Source organism: Podarcis liolepis (genome assembly GCF_965112155.1).
Source record: "Podarcis liolepis genome assembly, chromosome: 5".
Taxonomy (NCBI): domain Eukaryota; kingdom Metazoa; phylum Chordata; class Lepidosauria; order Squamata; family Lacertidae; genus Podarcis; species Podarcis liolepis.
The window spans coordinates 40197845-40213755 of NC_139556.1; the positions used below are offsets into that span (position 1 = coordinate 40197845).

The window sequence follows — 15911 nt, forward strand, 5'->3', positions numbered from 1 at the left end:
GATGCCACTGCTGAAGCCCAGACGATCGTCACCCACCGGGGGGCATTCCGTTGCCGCCGGTTGCAGTTCGGGGTGAGTGTGGCTCCTGGCATCTTCCAAAGCCTTATGGAGCGTCTCCTGCAAGGGCTTCCAGGCGTGGTACCATATTTTGATGACGTCTTGGTGTCTGCAGACTCACACCAGCAGCTGTTCGAGCGCCTCCGTGCCGTGCTGACCAGGTTCCAGGAGGCCGGGCTCAAGGTAAAGAGGGAGAAGTGCCAGATCGCCGTTCCACAGGTAGAGTTCCTGGGCTATCTTATCGATGCCTCCGGTCTTCATCCAACCGCATCCAAGATCCGCGCTATCCAGCAGGCCCCCACTCCAAAGAACAAAACGGAGTTGCAGGCATTCCTGGGGCTGCTGAACTTTTATAACATGTTCCTGCCCCACAAAGCCACAGTGGCTGAGCCTCTTCACCGACGCCTTAGCACTAAGACGCCTTGGGCCTGGGGTCATCGGGAGACGGCGGCCTTCAACGCGGTCAAGGCTCTCCTTTCTTCAGACAGTGTGCTGGTACAGTACAGTGAATCCAGGCCGCTGGTCCTTGCCTGCGACGCCTCACCTTTTGGCATCGGTGCTGTCCTTAGTCACCGTTTTCCAGATGGAAGAGAAGCACCGCTCGCCTACTTTTCCAGGACACTATCTCCGACGGAACGGAATTACAGCCAGCTCGACAAGGAGGCATTGGCGCTTGTGGCTGGAGTGAAGAGGTTCCATGAATACCTCTATGGCAGGACTTTTGACCTCATCACTGACCACAAGCCACTCCTGGGCCTCCTCGCCGGTGATCGTCCAACTCCACCGGTCCTCTCACCACGCATGCTGCGATGGACTGTTTTCCTGGCTGCCTACCACTACCGGCTCATCCATCGCCCGGGGAAATCGATGGGCCATGCCGACGCCCTCAGCCGTTGCCCTCTTCCAGCATTTGTGGAAGACCCGGCTCCAGCTTCACCGCTCCTTCTGATTGAGGATCTTCCGGCAGCGCCTGTATCGGCTGCCACTGTGGCCTCCGCATCTGCCCAGGATCGCACCATCAGCCGGGTGCTCAACTGGGTGTGGAGGGGGTGGCCACAAGGGCCCTTTGCATCAGAGTTCCAGCCCTTCGCAACCAGACAACATGAACTCTCAGCTCATCGCGGCTGTCTGCTGTGGGGAGACCGCGTCGTGATTCCCCAGGGACTCCGTCAGCGCGTCCTGGAGGCTCTGCACGTTGGCCACCCGGGAATTGTCAAAATGAAGGCGTTGGCTTGGTGTTACGTCTGGTGGCCTAATATGGACGATGCCATCACTGCCTGGGTGTCCGCCTGTCAAGCGTGCCAGGAGTCGAGGCCTGCACCACCGGCAGCTAAGGGACACACCTGGGAGACGCCAAAGACACCCTGGTCGAGGGTGCACATCGATCTGGCTGGCCCCTTTCACGGCCGGACCTTTATGGTAGTGGTGGACGCCTATTCCAAATGGCTGGAGGTCGCCCTGATGCCCTCCACCACTACCGAAGCTGTCATCCGGGTGCTGCGAGGCCTGTTTGCAACGCATGGGTGTCCTGATGTCCTTGTCTCTGACAACGGACCGCAGTTCACGTCAGGCACGTTTGAGCGGTATCTTTTGGGACTGGGCATCCGCCATGCCCTAACGGCACCCTTTCATCCATCCAGCAACGGGCAAGCGGAAAGAATGGTGCGCTCGACAAAAGAGGCACTGGCGCGCCTGGACCGGGGAGACTGGCATGAGCGGGTCGCTGAATACTTGTTCGTGCAACACATCACCCCTCATGCGGCCACAGGGAGGAGTCCTGCTGAACTGCTTATGGGCCGCCGCCTCAGGTCACCGCTCGACCGGCTACACCCAGACTTTGCCGTGGCTGAACCCCCAGGCTGTGCCAACGCACCACGGTCATTTGTCCCAGGAAACCAGGTCTTTGCCCGGAACTATGTGGGGGACATCCCTTGGGTGCCAGCCACAGTAGTGGGAGTCACAGGACCTCGCTCGTACCAGGTGGCACTCGAAGACGGACGCTTGTGGCGACGGCACATAGACCAGCTTAGGCGCAGGGTTGGGGACTTGGACACTACCGAGGTGCCCCCAACAGATGGCGAGGCCCCACCTACACCTCCCTCGCAAGCTGCCAGCGTGGAGCCGAACCAAGCCGTTTCAGAACAGACTCAGACCACTCCACTTGCGGAGGCTCCACCCACAGCAGCGGATCCAGGGGAGTTGGTTCCAACACCACTTAGGGTCGCACCACAGCCTCAGCGAGAACTGTGTGGCCCTCCGGACTTGGCTACCAGTCCCCGGCGGTCTGGCAGAGTTTCCAAGCGCCCAACTTATTTAAAGGACTATGTTGTGGGACAGGTATCACTGTTGGTCTAAGTATGGGAAATGTAACCGATATGCTTTTGTGCTTAATTGAACCATTACGCGTAGTGCTGTATATAAGGAAACCATTACGATTGTAACTAACGCCTTATCTCGGTGGGGAGGGGTGTTATGTAGTGTAGTTTCACCCTGGGCCAACAGGGGGATACTGTATATAGTTTTCACTCAGGTCTGTAGATAGTTTTCACTCAGGTCCGCGGCAGTTATTTTAGGCGGGAACTCTGGGCTGTTGTGGTTACAATGTTGTCAGCCGGCTGCCTATAAATACAGGCCGGCTGAGCTGTTCTCAGTTCTATTCCAGCTTGCCATAATAAAGAGCTACTTGAAGAAATCGCTGTGCCGGCTGCTATGTCAACCCACGACCTAACAAGAGCAGCACACAGAAACACTGTTTACCTTCCCGCCTATTTATCTACTTGCACTTTTTGGGGTGCTTTCGAACTGCTAGGTGGGCAGGAGCTGGGACCGAGCAACGGGAATTCACCCCGTCACGGGGATTCAAACCGCCGACCTCCTGATCAGTAAGCCCAAGAGGCTCAGTGGTTTAGACCACAGCGCCACCTGCTGTATAAGTTTACAATGCGTTTAACTGAATCGCTTCTTTGACGTGCCTAGATCCAGCCTTGGAGATCATTTTTTCCAATGAGTACAGTTCTTGATAGTGCTCTGCCCATCTATTAACAGTAGAATCATAGAATTGTAGAGCTGAAGGGCATCTGGTCTAACCACTTGGGATGCAGGAATCTCAGTTAAATCCAACCTCTGCTTAAAAACCTCCAAAGAAAGAGTTCACCACCTTCCAGGGGGGTCCGTTCCACTGTCAAACAGCTCTTACTGTCAGAAAGTTTTTATTGATGTTTAGTCAGAGTCTCCTTTCTTATAACTTGGATGCATTGGTTCAGGTCCTAGCCTTTGGAGCAGGAGAAAACAAACTTGTTGTGTCTTCCATGTATCAGCATCAAAAAAGGCTATTTGTTGCCTTGCAAAAAAACAACAATAGTTGTTGGGGATTACATAGACATCCTGGCACTGGTAAGTTAAGTAAGAAAAGCCTTTATCCTGATTATTATTATATAACTATCATTTAATCTCTGTTTCTGTTGTTAGTGTGCGTGGAATTCTGACATCATGGCATTCAAGAACATGGAGGGATAAATTGGCTGTACTTACCTTGCACAGGTCAATGGACTTTAAAATGCCATTTATTCCAGTGGCCTGACCTGCCATGGCTCTTTTGATTCTCAAGTGATGACTAATTAAATTGAAGGTTACATCTCTTACCTAGAGAGAGACCTGCTAGATTGTAATGTTAAAGTGATGTCTAGAATGTGTAAGATGTTATTGGAATGGGAGACAAAAGATGAACAAGTGAAATCTTCAATGATACATTGGGCAATAGATATGGGTCATAACAAAGAAATGCCGGCATGGGAACAATTATGGAAAATGGATATAAAATTTACAGCATGTTATGGTTTAAGAAAAAATTATATGAACATGTTATATAGATGGTACCTAACACCTAGGAGACTGGCAAAAATGTGGTGGTCTTGTATTAAGGTTAAAGCTTTCTAGGAAATGATTTATAATGAATTGAAAAATATGTTTAAGATAACATTTGTTAAAAAATCAGAAGTTTTTTTCTTAGGGATTTTGAGATCAGAATTACCTAAACAATAAAGAAATTTATTTATGTATACAACTACCACTGCAAGAATGATATTTGCTCAAAAATGAAGGAGTAAGAAGTCCCAACGAGAGAAGAATGGTTACAGAAACTAATGGAATATGCAGAAATGGCGAAACTTACCGGAAGAATAAGAAATCAAGATAACAAACTTTGAATAAGGAATGGAAATTGTTTGTTGAATTACAAATTGCAAACAAACTAAGACATTAGCAAAATTATTGTAAAAACTTGCAGTTTCTAAAACATATAGGAAATGGATGAGAAAAGGAATAAATAGAGTTAATTTGGATATGCAGGAAAAAAGAAAGAACACATTTATGGAACCACAGAAAGAGGGGGGTGGAAGTTGAAGATTTATATATAAGAATTGTTTCCTTTTTTTGCTGAAATGTTTATTTGTTATAAATTAAAATAATATTTATTTATTTAAAAAAGAATGTTATTTTTTGTTTTCTTTCCTAATATACTGATTGGTGAAAATACACCTACTGTACATAACCATCTTACAAATTTATTTCACAGGTTATTTTTGATCCCTCCAGAAGGGGGAAATCTAAGGCTGTTTTGATTGATTGAAGTCCTGGATGAAATAGAAACAAAAAATTGACAGGAGTATACCGGCTGATGGCATGTGGAAAGAAGTTCGTTTCAAAAGGGAGAACATTGCTATGTTTTATTGCAAAAGTTATATTAACTTCTTTTCACATCAATAGCAAAACGTGTGTGTGTGGGGGGGGGGGAGTTCTGTGCGTTACATTCATATTTCTTTCCCGACTTTAATTCATATGCAAAATGATTCCCACCTCTTTATCAACCACCGTACTTAGCAAATTCCTTACTTTGCACTGCCAGAATTCACAAGTTGGTACCAGTTTTTTCTAATACCACAGGAATGGTGGGTGTCAGCTTACACAAACCCTCTCCCTACTTAGCCTTTAGTAACTAACTCTCTCTAATACCACAGGGAGTCAGTTTACACAAATCTCTCCCCCCCCCCTTTAGTAACTAAACTCGTCATGGATCCACCCATCAGCTGCACTTTACTGTAAAGTGCCATTTCCAGCCTCCTCCTGCTGGCACTTCAGACTGGAGGCTGCAGAGAGTCTGAAGTACACATTTCTTCGAAAACAGCTGCAGTTTAAAAAACACTGAAAACCATGCTTCGGGTAATTGTGGAATCTGCTTCCAATATCCCTAGACATAAATTCGGAAAACCGGATCCTATTGTGTCTGTTATTTTTAAAGGTAAGGAAAGCTAACTTGTGAAATATTATTTTAAGCAAGGATGTGTTTCAATGTGCCAAGATGCCATGATAAAAAGTGTAACAGTTCTGGTAATTTGCAAATGACATACTTCTGAAGAAAGTAGTAACTTTTGTACAACACAGGGTTTTTTTAAGAACTGGAAAGTGGTTGGGTGGCATTTTGTGGAGCGGCTCTTTCTAAACTTCTGTATAGGCTTGTTGCATCTATGCCCACACATAGATAGAGCCCCTTTTTAGTTTGGATTAATGTTTAAGTGAATTTCACGTTAAGAAATTACTTTTTTGCAACAACAAATAGTGATTTTGAGTGTTTAGTTCATATCCTTTTTTTTGGAAACACAGTTTTCTTTTCCTGTTTGCCTTAAAAACATTTTGAACATTAATCATCTATGTTGTTAGACTCCTTCCCCCTTCTTGGGGGCTTTTTGCTTTTTAGACTTTGTGCTTAGCAAAGCAATAAAAGATGAGGGGGAGAAAAAAGGAAGCTCATTTGCATTTGTCCGTAAGTGTGAAACTGACAGATTTATTCCACTTTTCTTTGGTGTAAACTTTGTGGCGAATTTCAGTTTGTGCTACTTCCTATCCTCATATAAGTAGATGGTTGTAATGCTGTTATGTTAAGGTGCATATAGAGTCGTGTGCCTGATCACATACATTAAACTAGGGTTGCCATGTTTCAAAAAGTAAAAACCAGGACACCCTGAAAGACGTTGTTGAGCTTTTTTGATTGACTTGCCTAAGATCCAGGACAAAGCACCACCTTTTGGAAATTCCCCCTGATGTCTGCCTTTGGAATCCCGGTAATGTCCGGGAAACTCCGGACGTATGGCTGCCTTAATTGAACAGGACAGTTTAGATATATTATTAGATATATTATTCTTGGATGCCTGTGCTGAACTGAAAAATAGATTGTAAGAGTTTTACTGGATGCAGATAACTGCAGGATACTGAGTTTACAATAGGCTGAGATTATTTAAATAAGGAAATACAGTGCAATAAGGAAGTTGGTTTGTACTGTAATACTTGAAAAACTTATTACTGGAATATTTGAATGGCATTGTGGAAAGGTGTGAACCATGGTTTCCTCTACTCCTAGTTGGGTTGGGTTGTTGTTGTTTTTTTAAAGGTTTCTGTCTACTTCAGGTTTCCTCAAACTCGGCCCTCCAGCTGTTTTTGGCCTACAACTCCCATGATCCCTAGCTAGCAGGACCAGTGGTCAGGGATGATGGGAATTGTAGTCTCAAAATATCTGGAGGGCCAAGGTTGAGGAAGCCTAGTCTACTTGCCATATTTTAGGATATTCAGCACTGTCCTTCTGTTCTGCCTTTGCATAAAACTCAAACGGTGGCTTGTGAAACAGGAATTTATGGGTGAATACATGCAGTAGTTACAAACCAACAGAGCAAGCCTTCTATTCACATTACCATGGGACTTAAGATATACTACTGCTGTTCAGTTATTTCTAAAAGCTCTTTGAAAACAATAGAAGGGAACTTATTGGTGTTAGGCCTGGGGCTAGGGCAAAGCTGCGCCATCTATGCGGGTTAGGATGTGGAATGTGCTCCTCCCCTGTTCTTCCCACAACCCACCCACATCTCTCCCTCCAGCTACTCTACCAGCATATCAAGGGTGTTCCGCCAGTGTGTCTGTCCTGGTGCATTGCATTTGTTATTCCCCTGGACGATCAAGGCTTCCGCTGAACCCCACAAGTTCTCAACCAGTAGATCTGCAGCATAGGATTACACCCCTAAACTACACTTTTGCAGACCTTTCTTGGTTTTTCCGAGACATCGCTTTGTGAAAAAGCCAAAGGCTGATATATGATATTCATGATTTTTTTATGGTTCATTCATGGTTTACACAGTCCATATTTGAGCTTGCTCAAGGTGTATTTACCTTTTAAAACAAAAACTTAGCTGGCTGGATTTTTGCACGAGGCAGTGTATGGGTAGCTTAATCGTAGGATAGGGGTCAAATGATATATTGCACGTTATCTGTATTTAACTATTTTCCCCTCAGCAGTGCAAAAAGCAGCTTACCTTAGTGGCAGGGCTGGGAGGGGTTTAGGGTGTGTTAGGTGATAAAAACCGCATGGGGTAAGGATTAAAGACACCCTCTCTGTCCCAATCTAATTCTCTCTTCTGTCTGCCTGTTGGCCTGCCTAAAAACAGGTGAAAATAAATTCACAGGAACATAAAGAGCTACCCCATACTGAGTCAGACCATTGGTCTATCTGGATTAGTAATGGATGTGGGTGGTGCTGTGGTCTAAAGCACTGAGCCTCTTAGGCTTGTTGATCAGAAGGTTGGTGGTTCGAATTCCCGTGACGGAGTGAGCTCCCATTGCTCTGTCTCAGCTCCTGCCAACCTAGCAGTTTGAAAGCACGCCAGTGCAAGTAGATAAATGGGTACAGCTGCAGCGGGAAGGTAAATGGTGTTTCCATGCACTCTGGTTTCCGTCACGGTGTTCCATTGCACCAGAAGTGGTTTAGTCATGCTGGCCACATGACCCAGAAAGCTGTCTGTGGACAAACGCAGCCTCCCTTGGCCTGAAAGCAGAGATGAGCACCACAACCCCATGGTCGTCTTTGACTGGACATAACCGTCCAGGGGTCCTTTAGCTTTTTTCACCTTTACCTAGTAATGACCACACTGACTGGTATCAGCTCTCCAGGGTTTCAGGCGTGGGACCTTCCCAGCCCTACCTGCAGATGCCTGAGATTGATCCTTAGACCTTCAACATACAATGCAAATGTCCTAAAGCTGAATCTGCAGCAAAAGATAGAATTTGACCTTTAAAAGGACACCTCTCCAGTACGTAATATAGGTTTCATTTTTAAATTGCCGTATTTTTCACACCATAGGACGCACCGGACAATAGGACGCACTTTGTTTTAGAGGGGGAAGAACAAGAAAAAAAATTTCTCCCCTTCTCTGCCCAGCGCCCCTTCAGTGAAGCGGCAGGAGGTGCTGTGCAGAGAGGGGGAGAACTTTCCCCCTCTTGTTTTTCCGCTCTAAAACAAAGTGCGTTTAAGGTGCGTTCAGGCGGCTACCTTGGAAGCCTGGAGAGCGAGAGGGGTCGGTGTGCACTGACCCCTCTCGCTCTCCAGGCTTCAGGTTCCTTTCGACCTGCTCTTTGGGGCTGGCGGGGGGAAGCCCACCACCAGCCCCAAAGAGCAAGTCAGGGAGCAGCGGAAAGGCGCAGCGGAGAGGCTCCTGCCATAGCCGTGCGTCCCCTCTCCAGCTGGGAGAGGGTTGCGGGGGGCTGCTTTAGCCCCGCGCACGCTCTCCCGGCTGGAGAGGTGACGCACGGCTATGGCAGGAGCCTCTATAGCCGCACGTCACCTCTCCAGCCGGGAGAGGGTCGCGGGGGGCTGCTTTAGCCCCGCGAGCGCGCTCTCCCGGCTGGAGAGGTGACACGGGGCTGTAAAGGTTCCTGCCATAGCCGCGCGTCACCTCTCCAGCCGGGAGAGGGTCGCGGGGCTATGGAGTCTTTGCTCCATAGGACGCACACACATTTCCCCTTCATTTTTGAAGGGGAAAAAGTGCGTCCTATAGAGCGAAAAATACGGTACCTTCCTAGCAGTAGTGTTGCAGAGCCTCCACTTCTTCCATCAAGGTCATCTCTTGCGGCGCCATGTGCAAATCCTCTGCCTGCCAAATAAGTTTTTTCTCTTGCATACAAATCTACCAAACAAACTAAGCAGGGAAAGATGTACATTATATTCTCGTGCATGGCTAAGGGTTAAGCCGTCACCTTTTGGTTTATTTTAAAATCCAAAATCCCTTAATTGCGGCCAGCCAAAAGGTCACAAAATAGCAAGCAAGCGTTGGAGCCCACCAGAACTCCTCATAAGGCTGAACACACCATAAGTTGGTGTGTGAGCGAGTAAGAGAGACAAAGCAGCTTGATATTGAAACCGTGATTGTCTATATTAGTCACAACTTCATTTTTGCTCTTTAAACTTAGAAAGAATGTAGCTGTGGGGGGCACGGCTATGAGGACTGGTTCCTACGACCCCTGGGGTTCTTTGGAAGATTCACAGAAGTTCCACAACGCAAAACTCAATAATTGCTGACATCCTTCTTTGAGAGACCGCTTGTTCCTCAGTTTTACCAATGCGTAGCCCCGGGGAATGGTCTGTGGGGAATGATGGTAGGACCACGGCCCAGCCAACTTCCTGTTTCAAATGAACATGCCACAGAATGCCCCGATTTCCTCAGTAGATAAATATATGTAGGAAGGCCTGATTTCCTGAGGGCAGGATTTTTTTAAAAAAAGTTCATTTTAAAGCCCTTGAATCACGTCTTCTCTCTTCTACTTGAACTTTCCCTTGCATGCTCTAATATAGTTTATATAAAAAACATTTTGAGGCAGTGAATTAGTTGTTATATTTAATTGTGTCTTTTTCACCCTGGTTGAATGCAATGAAAGATAGATATGCAGGTTTGTCTTCCTCTGCAATTCTGTAGCTGAAGTTAGGATACTTAAAATACAGTCACCAAAAATGTGTTGGCATGTTTATGGGTTTTTCAGCGTTCTTCAAGCCCACAGCCTTAATGAAGTTGAACCATATGCATAAAGTCACAGAATGAGAGACTTTAAGGCCTTCTGGGCTCATGGTGGACCAGGCAGATTACTGACTTTCCACATGCAAATTTGAATCCGATTGTTGGAGAAAAAGTTTGGATAAAAGGGCAAAGGTGTATCCTTATGGTTCTTCGCCAAATGTCGTTTTCTTCTTGAAAATGTTAAGTGAATAGCTTCAATAGAGAAGGAAAACAGCAAAGTAGTCCAAAGATGCAGTAATTCTAGAGACTCTAAGGGCCTGGGATGTGGGTGGTATTTACAGGATCAGAGCCAAACGTAAGTGTGAGTAGAAGCAAGTCAAGAACAAGCAAAGGAGAGAGATTTGGGAACCAGAATATCCTACCAGCAGCAAGCACGGGGATAGGTTGATCAGCAGAATATTTAGAAACAGTATCATCATAATTCCATCTATTTCTGTTTTTTCTATGTCTTTAGAAATTCTTTTTTTTAATCGGTAAGCTGCCTTGAAAGGGAAGAAGGTGGGGTATAAATAAATATGTAATAATAATTCTGATATTAAGGCATGAGTGTTGGTGCAGCCCAAGAGGGGCATTTCATCTGGGTAGGGGAAGGTTGAATCTCCAAAACTGCCCAATAACCACTGAGAATAGCCTTGGAATGCTGACTGACTGACAGGGGCAAAACCAGAAAAACTGGTAGGGGGAATGGACTAGAGAATCCTGCAGGGGGTCATGATGGACTGAGTGCAATACTGAAAAGAAACACTTCACATTGGTTAAGGTTCTGTTGAAGGTCCTGCTTGCCCTTCTGACTGCTAGGTGATAATGGCAAATAGGAATATAGGAAGCATATAGGAACATATACTGAGTTAGACCAAATATGTCCATGGAGGTGCAGGTCAATTCTGTGTCCAGAGCAGCTGTCTACCAGCTCCATCTGGTATGCAGGCTGAGACTTTGCCTGCCTGCAGACAGTCTTACCATAGTGGTGCATGCCCTGGTTATCTCCCACTTGGACTACTGCAATGCACTCTACGTGGGGCTACCTTTGAAGGTGACTCGGAAACTACAACTAATCCAGAATGTGGCAGCTAGACTGTTAACTGGGAGTGGCCACCAAGACCTAATGGATCTTCACTGGCTTCCGGTATGTTTCCGAGCACATTTCAAAGTGTTGGTGCTGACCTTTAAAGCCCTAAACAGCCTCGGCCCAATATACCTGAAGGAGTGTCTCCACCCCCATTGTTCAGCCTGGACATTGAGGTCCTCCTTTGAGGGTCTTCTGCTAGTTCCCTCACTGCGAGAAGTGAAGTTACAGGGAACCAGGCAGAGGGCCTTCTTGGTAGTGGCACCTTCCGTGTGGAACACCCTCCCCTCAGATGTCAAGGAAATAAAGAATTACACAACTTTTAGAAGACATCTAAAGGCAGCCCTGTATCAGGAGGTTTTTAATGTTTGATGCTTTTATTATGTTTTTGGATATGCTGTAAGCTACCCAGAGTGGCTGGGGAAACCCAGCCAGATGTGTGGGGGATAAATAATAAATAATAATCCCTATTCAAAGCCACGTGCTCCATTTTTCTTCTGTCAGCAAAGTGTTGTAGCCTCCGCAAGTGTAATTAAAGCAATGGCCATTTATCATGCTGACTGAGGCTGACCACAGCTGGAATCTACCAATATATGGAGGGCCACAGCACCCTCAACCCTGAATTAGAAGGACGATAACAAAGAATTCTGTATCGCCATGTCTCTTGGCTGCCCTACATAATAAGCCCCTGTCCTTGCCAAAGGAAAATTGCATCCTTGGCTACTGCTGCTTTTTCCATTCATTTCTTCTACATGAAACAATTAGTTTGGACCAATGCCTGATATTACTAAATATATGTTAAAGCACAACGAGCTACAATATCATTCAGTTTAGACTGATAGCATTGCGGTAGATATTTTCCTGTACGAGTTGCAAATTTACAGTTTTTGTGGTCTGGTCTGAGTCATTGTCCTGCATAGTCTTTCTAAAATGATTCCAGTTACAGGAATGTGAGTCAGTTCCCCACTCCCTGCACAAGGGCTAATTGTCATCGCCTCCCCCATATATCCAGCAGAGAACTATCGGGAGTACATCAGAGCTGACTGACTCAGTGTAAGACAGAGAAGGGAAGGGGGAACTTGTTGATTTGTGTTCCTCCTCAACACACAGTGCAATCTTGTTCATGCCGACTTGGAAGTCAGCCCCACTATGTTCAATGGGTTTACTCTCTCAGACCCCTGTTAGCCTTAATCCATTAAAGGTTCAGAGATTAAGAACACTTTAATGAAGGAATGGGGAACCTGTGCCCCTCCAGTTGTTGCTGGACTCAGATTCCAGCTGCCTCAGCCAGTGTGGCTGGTGCTCAGGGTGGTGGGAGTTATAGTTCAACAATTCCTGAAAGTAAAGCAGTTACTGGATCACTCGGCCAAAGTCATTAAAAAACTGCCTTATATCAACTCAGACCATTGGTCTATCTATCTCAGTGTTGTCTCTACGCTGATTGACAGCAGCTCTCTAGGGTTTGGGGCCAGGAGTCTCTCCCAGCCTATCTGAGATGTCAGAGGCTGAACCTGAGGCCTTTTGCCTGCAAGGCAGATGCTCTGTTGCTGAGCTATTGTCCTCCTACAGCACCCTACTGCACCATTGTTTGTGGTGAATGAGGTTAAATCAAGGTGTGTCTTAAACAGTGGCTTCACCACAGACACAGCAGAATCTACACTAACAGAAAATATCTGTTTTGAAAAGTGTGGGGGGAGCTGGCAATATAGTTAGGCCAAAACAACTTTATTGGGAGGCAGGTTTATTATGTACACAAGCACAAAACATTCTGTATAGATTAGATACCATGGCCAGCAACCAAATAAATCAAGTCAGCCCTCTTGCATTAAAAAAATATATATTATTTTAATATATTGTGATTGCTGTTTTATATATCTTCCAATAAGTAAGCACGTTTTTGTTTATTTCCAGATGAAAAAAAGAAAACAAAGAAAATTGATAGTGAACTCAACCCTGTTTGGAATGAGGTGACTTTTTTTTTATTGGTTCTGTTGTATGTGATAAGGCAGAGCATGTGTGACAAAGTTCAGCCCTATTCTCTGTTGCATGACATTATGGAACAAGAAATGCACATGTCACAACCGACTGTTCCTGTGATTCTCTGTATCCAGAAACAAAACTTCCACAGTTCCTGCTAAGGGGAGATGTGCAATATCTGGTACACACTTTAGTGGGAGAAGTCCTTGTGCAGGTGGAATAACTTTATTAGATGCAACCCTATGCTGAAGTAACTCCCACTGAATTCAATAGTGCTTATTGCCACGTATGAGGACTTAGACCTGCAGCCTGATTTATTCTATCAATGTCTTGTTTCATGGATCAAGATCGCAACTGCTTAGCTTCATTAATGTTGGAGCATTTGGTGTTCCCAGATCATCCACTGCATTGTCTGCATCTCTAAAGACCTGCACAAAGCCCTCCCAGTACGTTTCCGAGCACAATTCAAAGTGTTGGTGCTGACCTTTAAAGCCCTAAATGGCCTCGGTCCTGTATACCTGAAGGAGCATCTCCACCCCCATCATTCTGCCCGGACACTGAGGTCCAGCTCCGAGGGCCTTCTGGTGGTTCCCTCCCTGCGATAAGCCAAGTTACAGGGAACCAGGCAGAGGGCCTTCTCAGTAGTGGTGCCCACCCTGTGGAACGCCCTCCCATCAGATGTCAAGGAAATAAACAACTATCTGACTTTTAGAAGACCTCTGAAGGCAGCCCTGTTTAGGGAAGTTTTTAATGTTTGACGTTTTATTGTGCTGTAAATTTTCTGTTGGGAGCCACCCAGAGTGGCTGGGGAAACCCAGCCAGATGGGTGGGGTATGTATGTGTGTATGTATGTATGTATGTATGTATGTATGTATGTATAAATAAATTAATTAATTAATAATAATAATAATAATAATAATAATAATAATAATTAAAAACCTAGTCTAATATCTTGATTTCTGCTTGCTGAACCCCAAACTACACATATTGTAATGCCATATATGAACCTTAAGACCTTGCTCAACATTAGATGTCAAGGTGCCAGCAGAGGATTATTTTAAGTCTTTTCCAGTCTTTTTGGTTGCTTTAAAAAAAAAAAGTAGTAACAACATACTTTTGATGCATGGTAGGGCAGGGCAACACAAGCTTGTGTGTATTCCTCTGCAGCTGGTTCTTGTCACCTTCCTGTCACCTTCCACTTTATAAATATTAGAAAGATTGCAAAACTCCAGCATACTGGGACAGTTTAGCAAAGGTCAGTTAGACTCAGAGCTAATAATAGATAAATCAGTGGGGCTTTCTTAGTCATGCCGTAGTGTAGCCCAATCTTGTGCACATCCAGTGGCGTAGCGTGGGGGGTGCAGGGGGGGCCGGCTGCACCGGGCGCAACATCTAGGGGTTAGGGTTAGGGGGCGCAAATCCACGGGTTAGGGGGCGCAAATCCACGGGTTAGGGGGCACAAATTACTTGCCTTGCCCCGGGTGCTGACAACCCACGCTACGCCACTGTGCACATCTACTTGGAAGCTGGTTCCATTGCATTCACTATGCATCCCTTTCAATGGGACATAGTCATGACTAACCTTTGGTAGATTATGCCATTGCGCACATTTGTACACCCCCCTGAATATATAGCAGTTACACATTTTATATTGTCTGAACTGGCCTGGAGTTCTACGGGCATTTTCAACCTAGAGAACTACATGCAAATATAGTCTGCACTTATCTATTTAATTGTGTTACTGATGAAAAATGTTGATTCCTTAAATCTTTTTTATTGCCTGTTCATTGCATGGTTATGTTGTTGTTTCAACTTCTAAGGGTTATTCTCATTTTTTTTGCGCAGATTCTTGAGTTTGATTTGAAAGGAATCGCTTTGGATATTTCATCAGTCCTTCAGATTATTGTGAAAGATTTCGAAACTATAGGGCAAAACAAGTATGTTGACTTTTTGAAATTTTGAAGGGGAGGGATATATTTCTTTTTCAGTGCAATTTGCTTCATGCAAAAGGTGTCTTTTAAAAACTAATTGCTCTAATTTTGCAGCATATCTGTATGGTTGGATTTGCTAAATATAAAGGACTTCAGACATCTTACTGGGTCATTTACTGCTGGCTCTTCTGACTTGTACTTCAGCTAACCCTTCAGCCGTATTTCTGAACTATGGGAAGACAAGATCTCTGTAAACATAACGTTTTCTTATTCACCATCCCGACAATACGTTGGGTGTTGCACCCAATGTAACAGTGATGGAGCCCACACTAGAGGGCTTACAATATAATGTCGCAAGGCAACAGTGATGCTGAGAGGTGGCCTCAAGAAAGTATAGGAAGGATGGGTGCGTTCAGGAGAGAGTTAATCTGTAACTGAGAAGTGCCCAGGAAATGAGGCTTGTTCAGGAAAGATTTTGAAGAAGTGAGTTTTTAAGTTGTGGGTGGAGTAGCTGTTCTAATTATAATGCTTTGCAAAAGGCATGGAGCTTGTCAATGTGTGGCAAGAGGGGTTGGTTAGCCTGTGTAATGCCCATTGAAAAGATCTGGAAGAGGGATGAGAAACTGCAATGAGTAGCTTTCTTCCGTATGTTTTGGGTCAGGACTGCAGCTGTGCCCAAGGTATCCAATCAGATTAGCCCAGGCCATACATCTTATGGATATACTTCAGTGGGATGTTAAACAACCAAACTGTATGGAGGACTACAGCTACCTTTGCAAAGTGTGTTTCCCTATATTTTCCTATTGTTGTGGAGATATGCATGGAGATGATGCTGGAGGCGTCACAGATGTGTTTATGCTTGTGATTTTTATCTCTGAATGCCAGTGTAGGTGTGTGAGACAGCTGGATCTAGTCCTTATGGACACACCCTTTCATTTCAGGATGTCAGAAAGGGAAAGCAAAGTTCTTTTAGAACTTTTACATATTGTACAG

General features: G+C 45.2%; 1 protein-coding gene across 5 annotated transcripts in view; it reads left to right on the top strand.

Moving 5' to 3' along the window:
* Positions 1–5050: 5050 nt before the first annotated feature.
* Positions 5051–15911, top strand: part of MYOF (myoferlin) — an 85761-nt gene continuing 74900 nt past the window's right edge. For 2 of the 5 annotated variants that reach the window (XM_083505815.1, XM_083505816.1), the window contains exons 1-3: positions 5051–5353; positions 12922–12977; positions 14833–14924. In XM_083505815.1, the coding sequence (XP_083361941.1) occupies positions 5266–5353; positions 12922–12977; positions 14833–14924 (236 nt within the window). In that variant the 5' untranslated portion in view covers positions 5051–5265. The remainder of the gene's footprint in view (positions 5354–12921; positions 12978–14832; positions 14925–15911) is intronic. The other 3 variants (XM_083505819.1, XM_083505818.1, XM_083505817.1) reach the window with 3 other exon arrangements.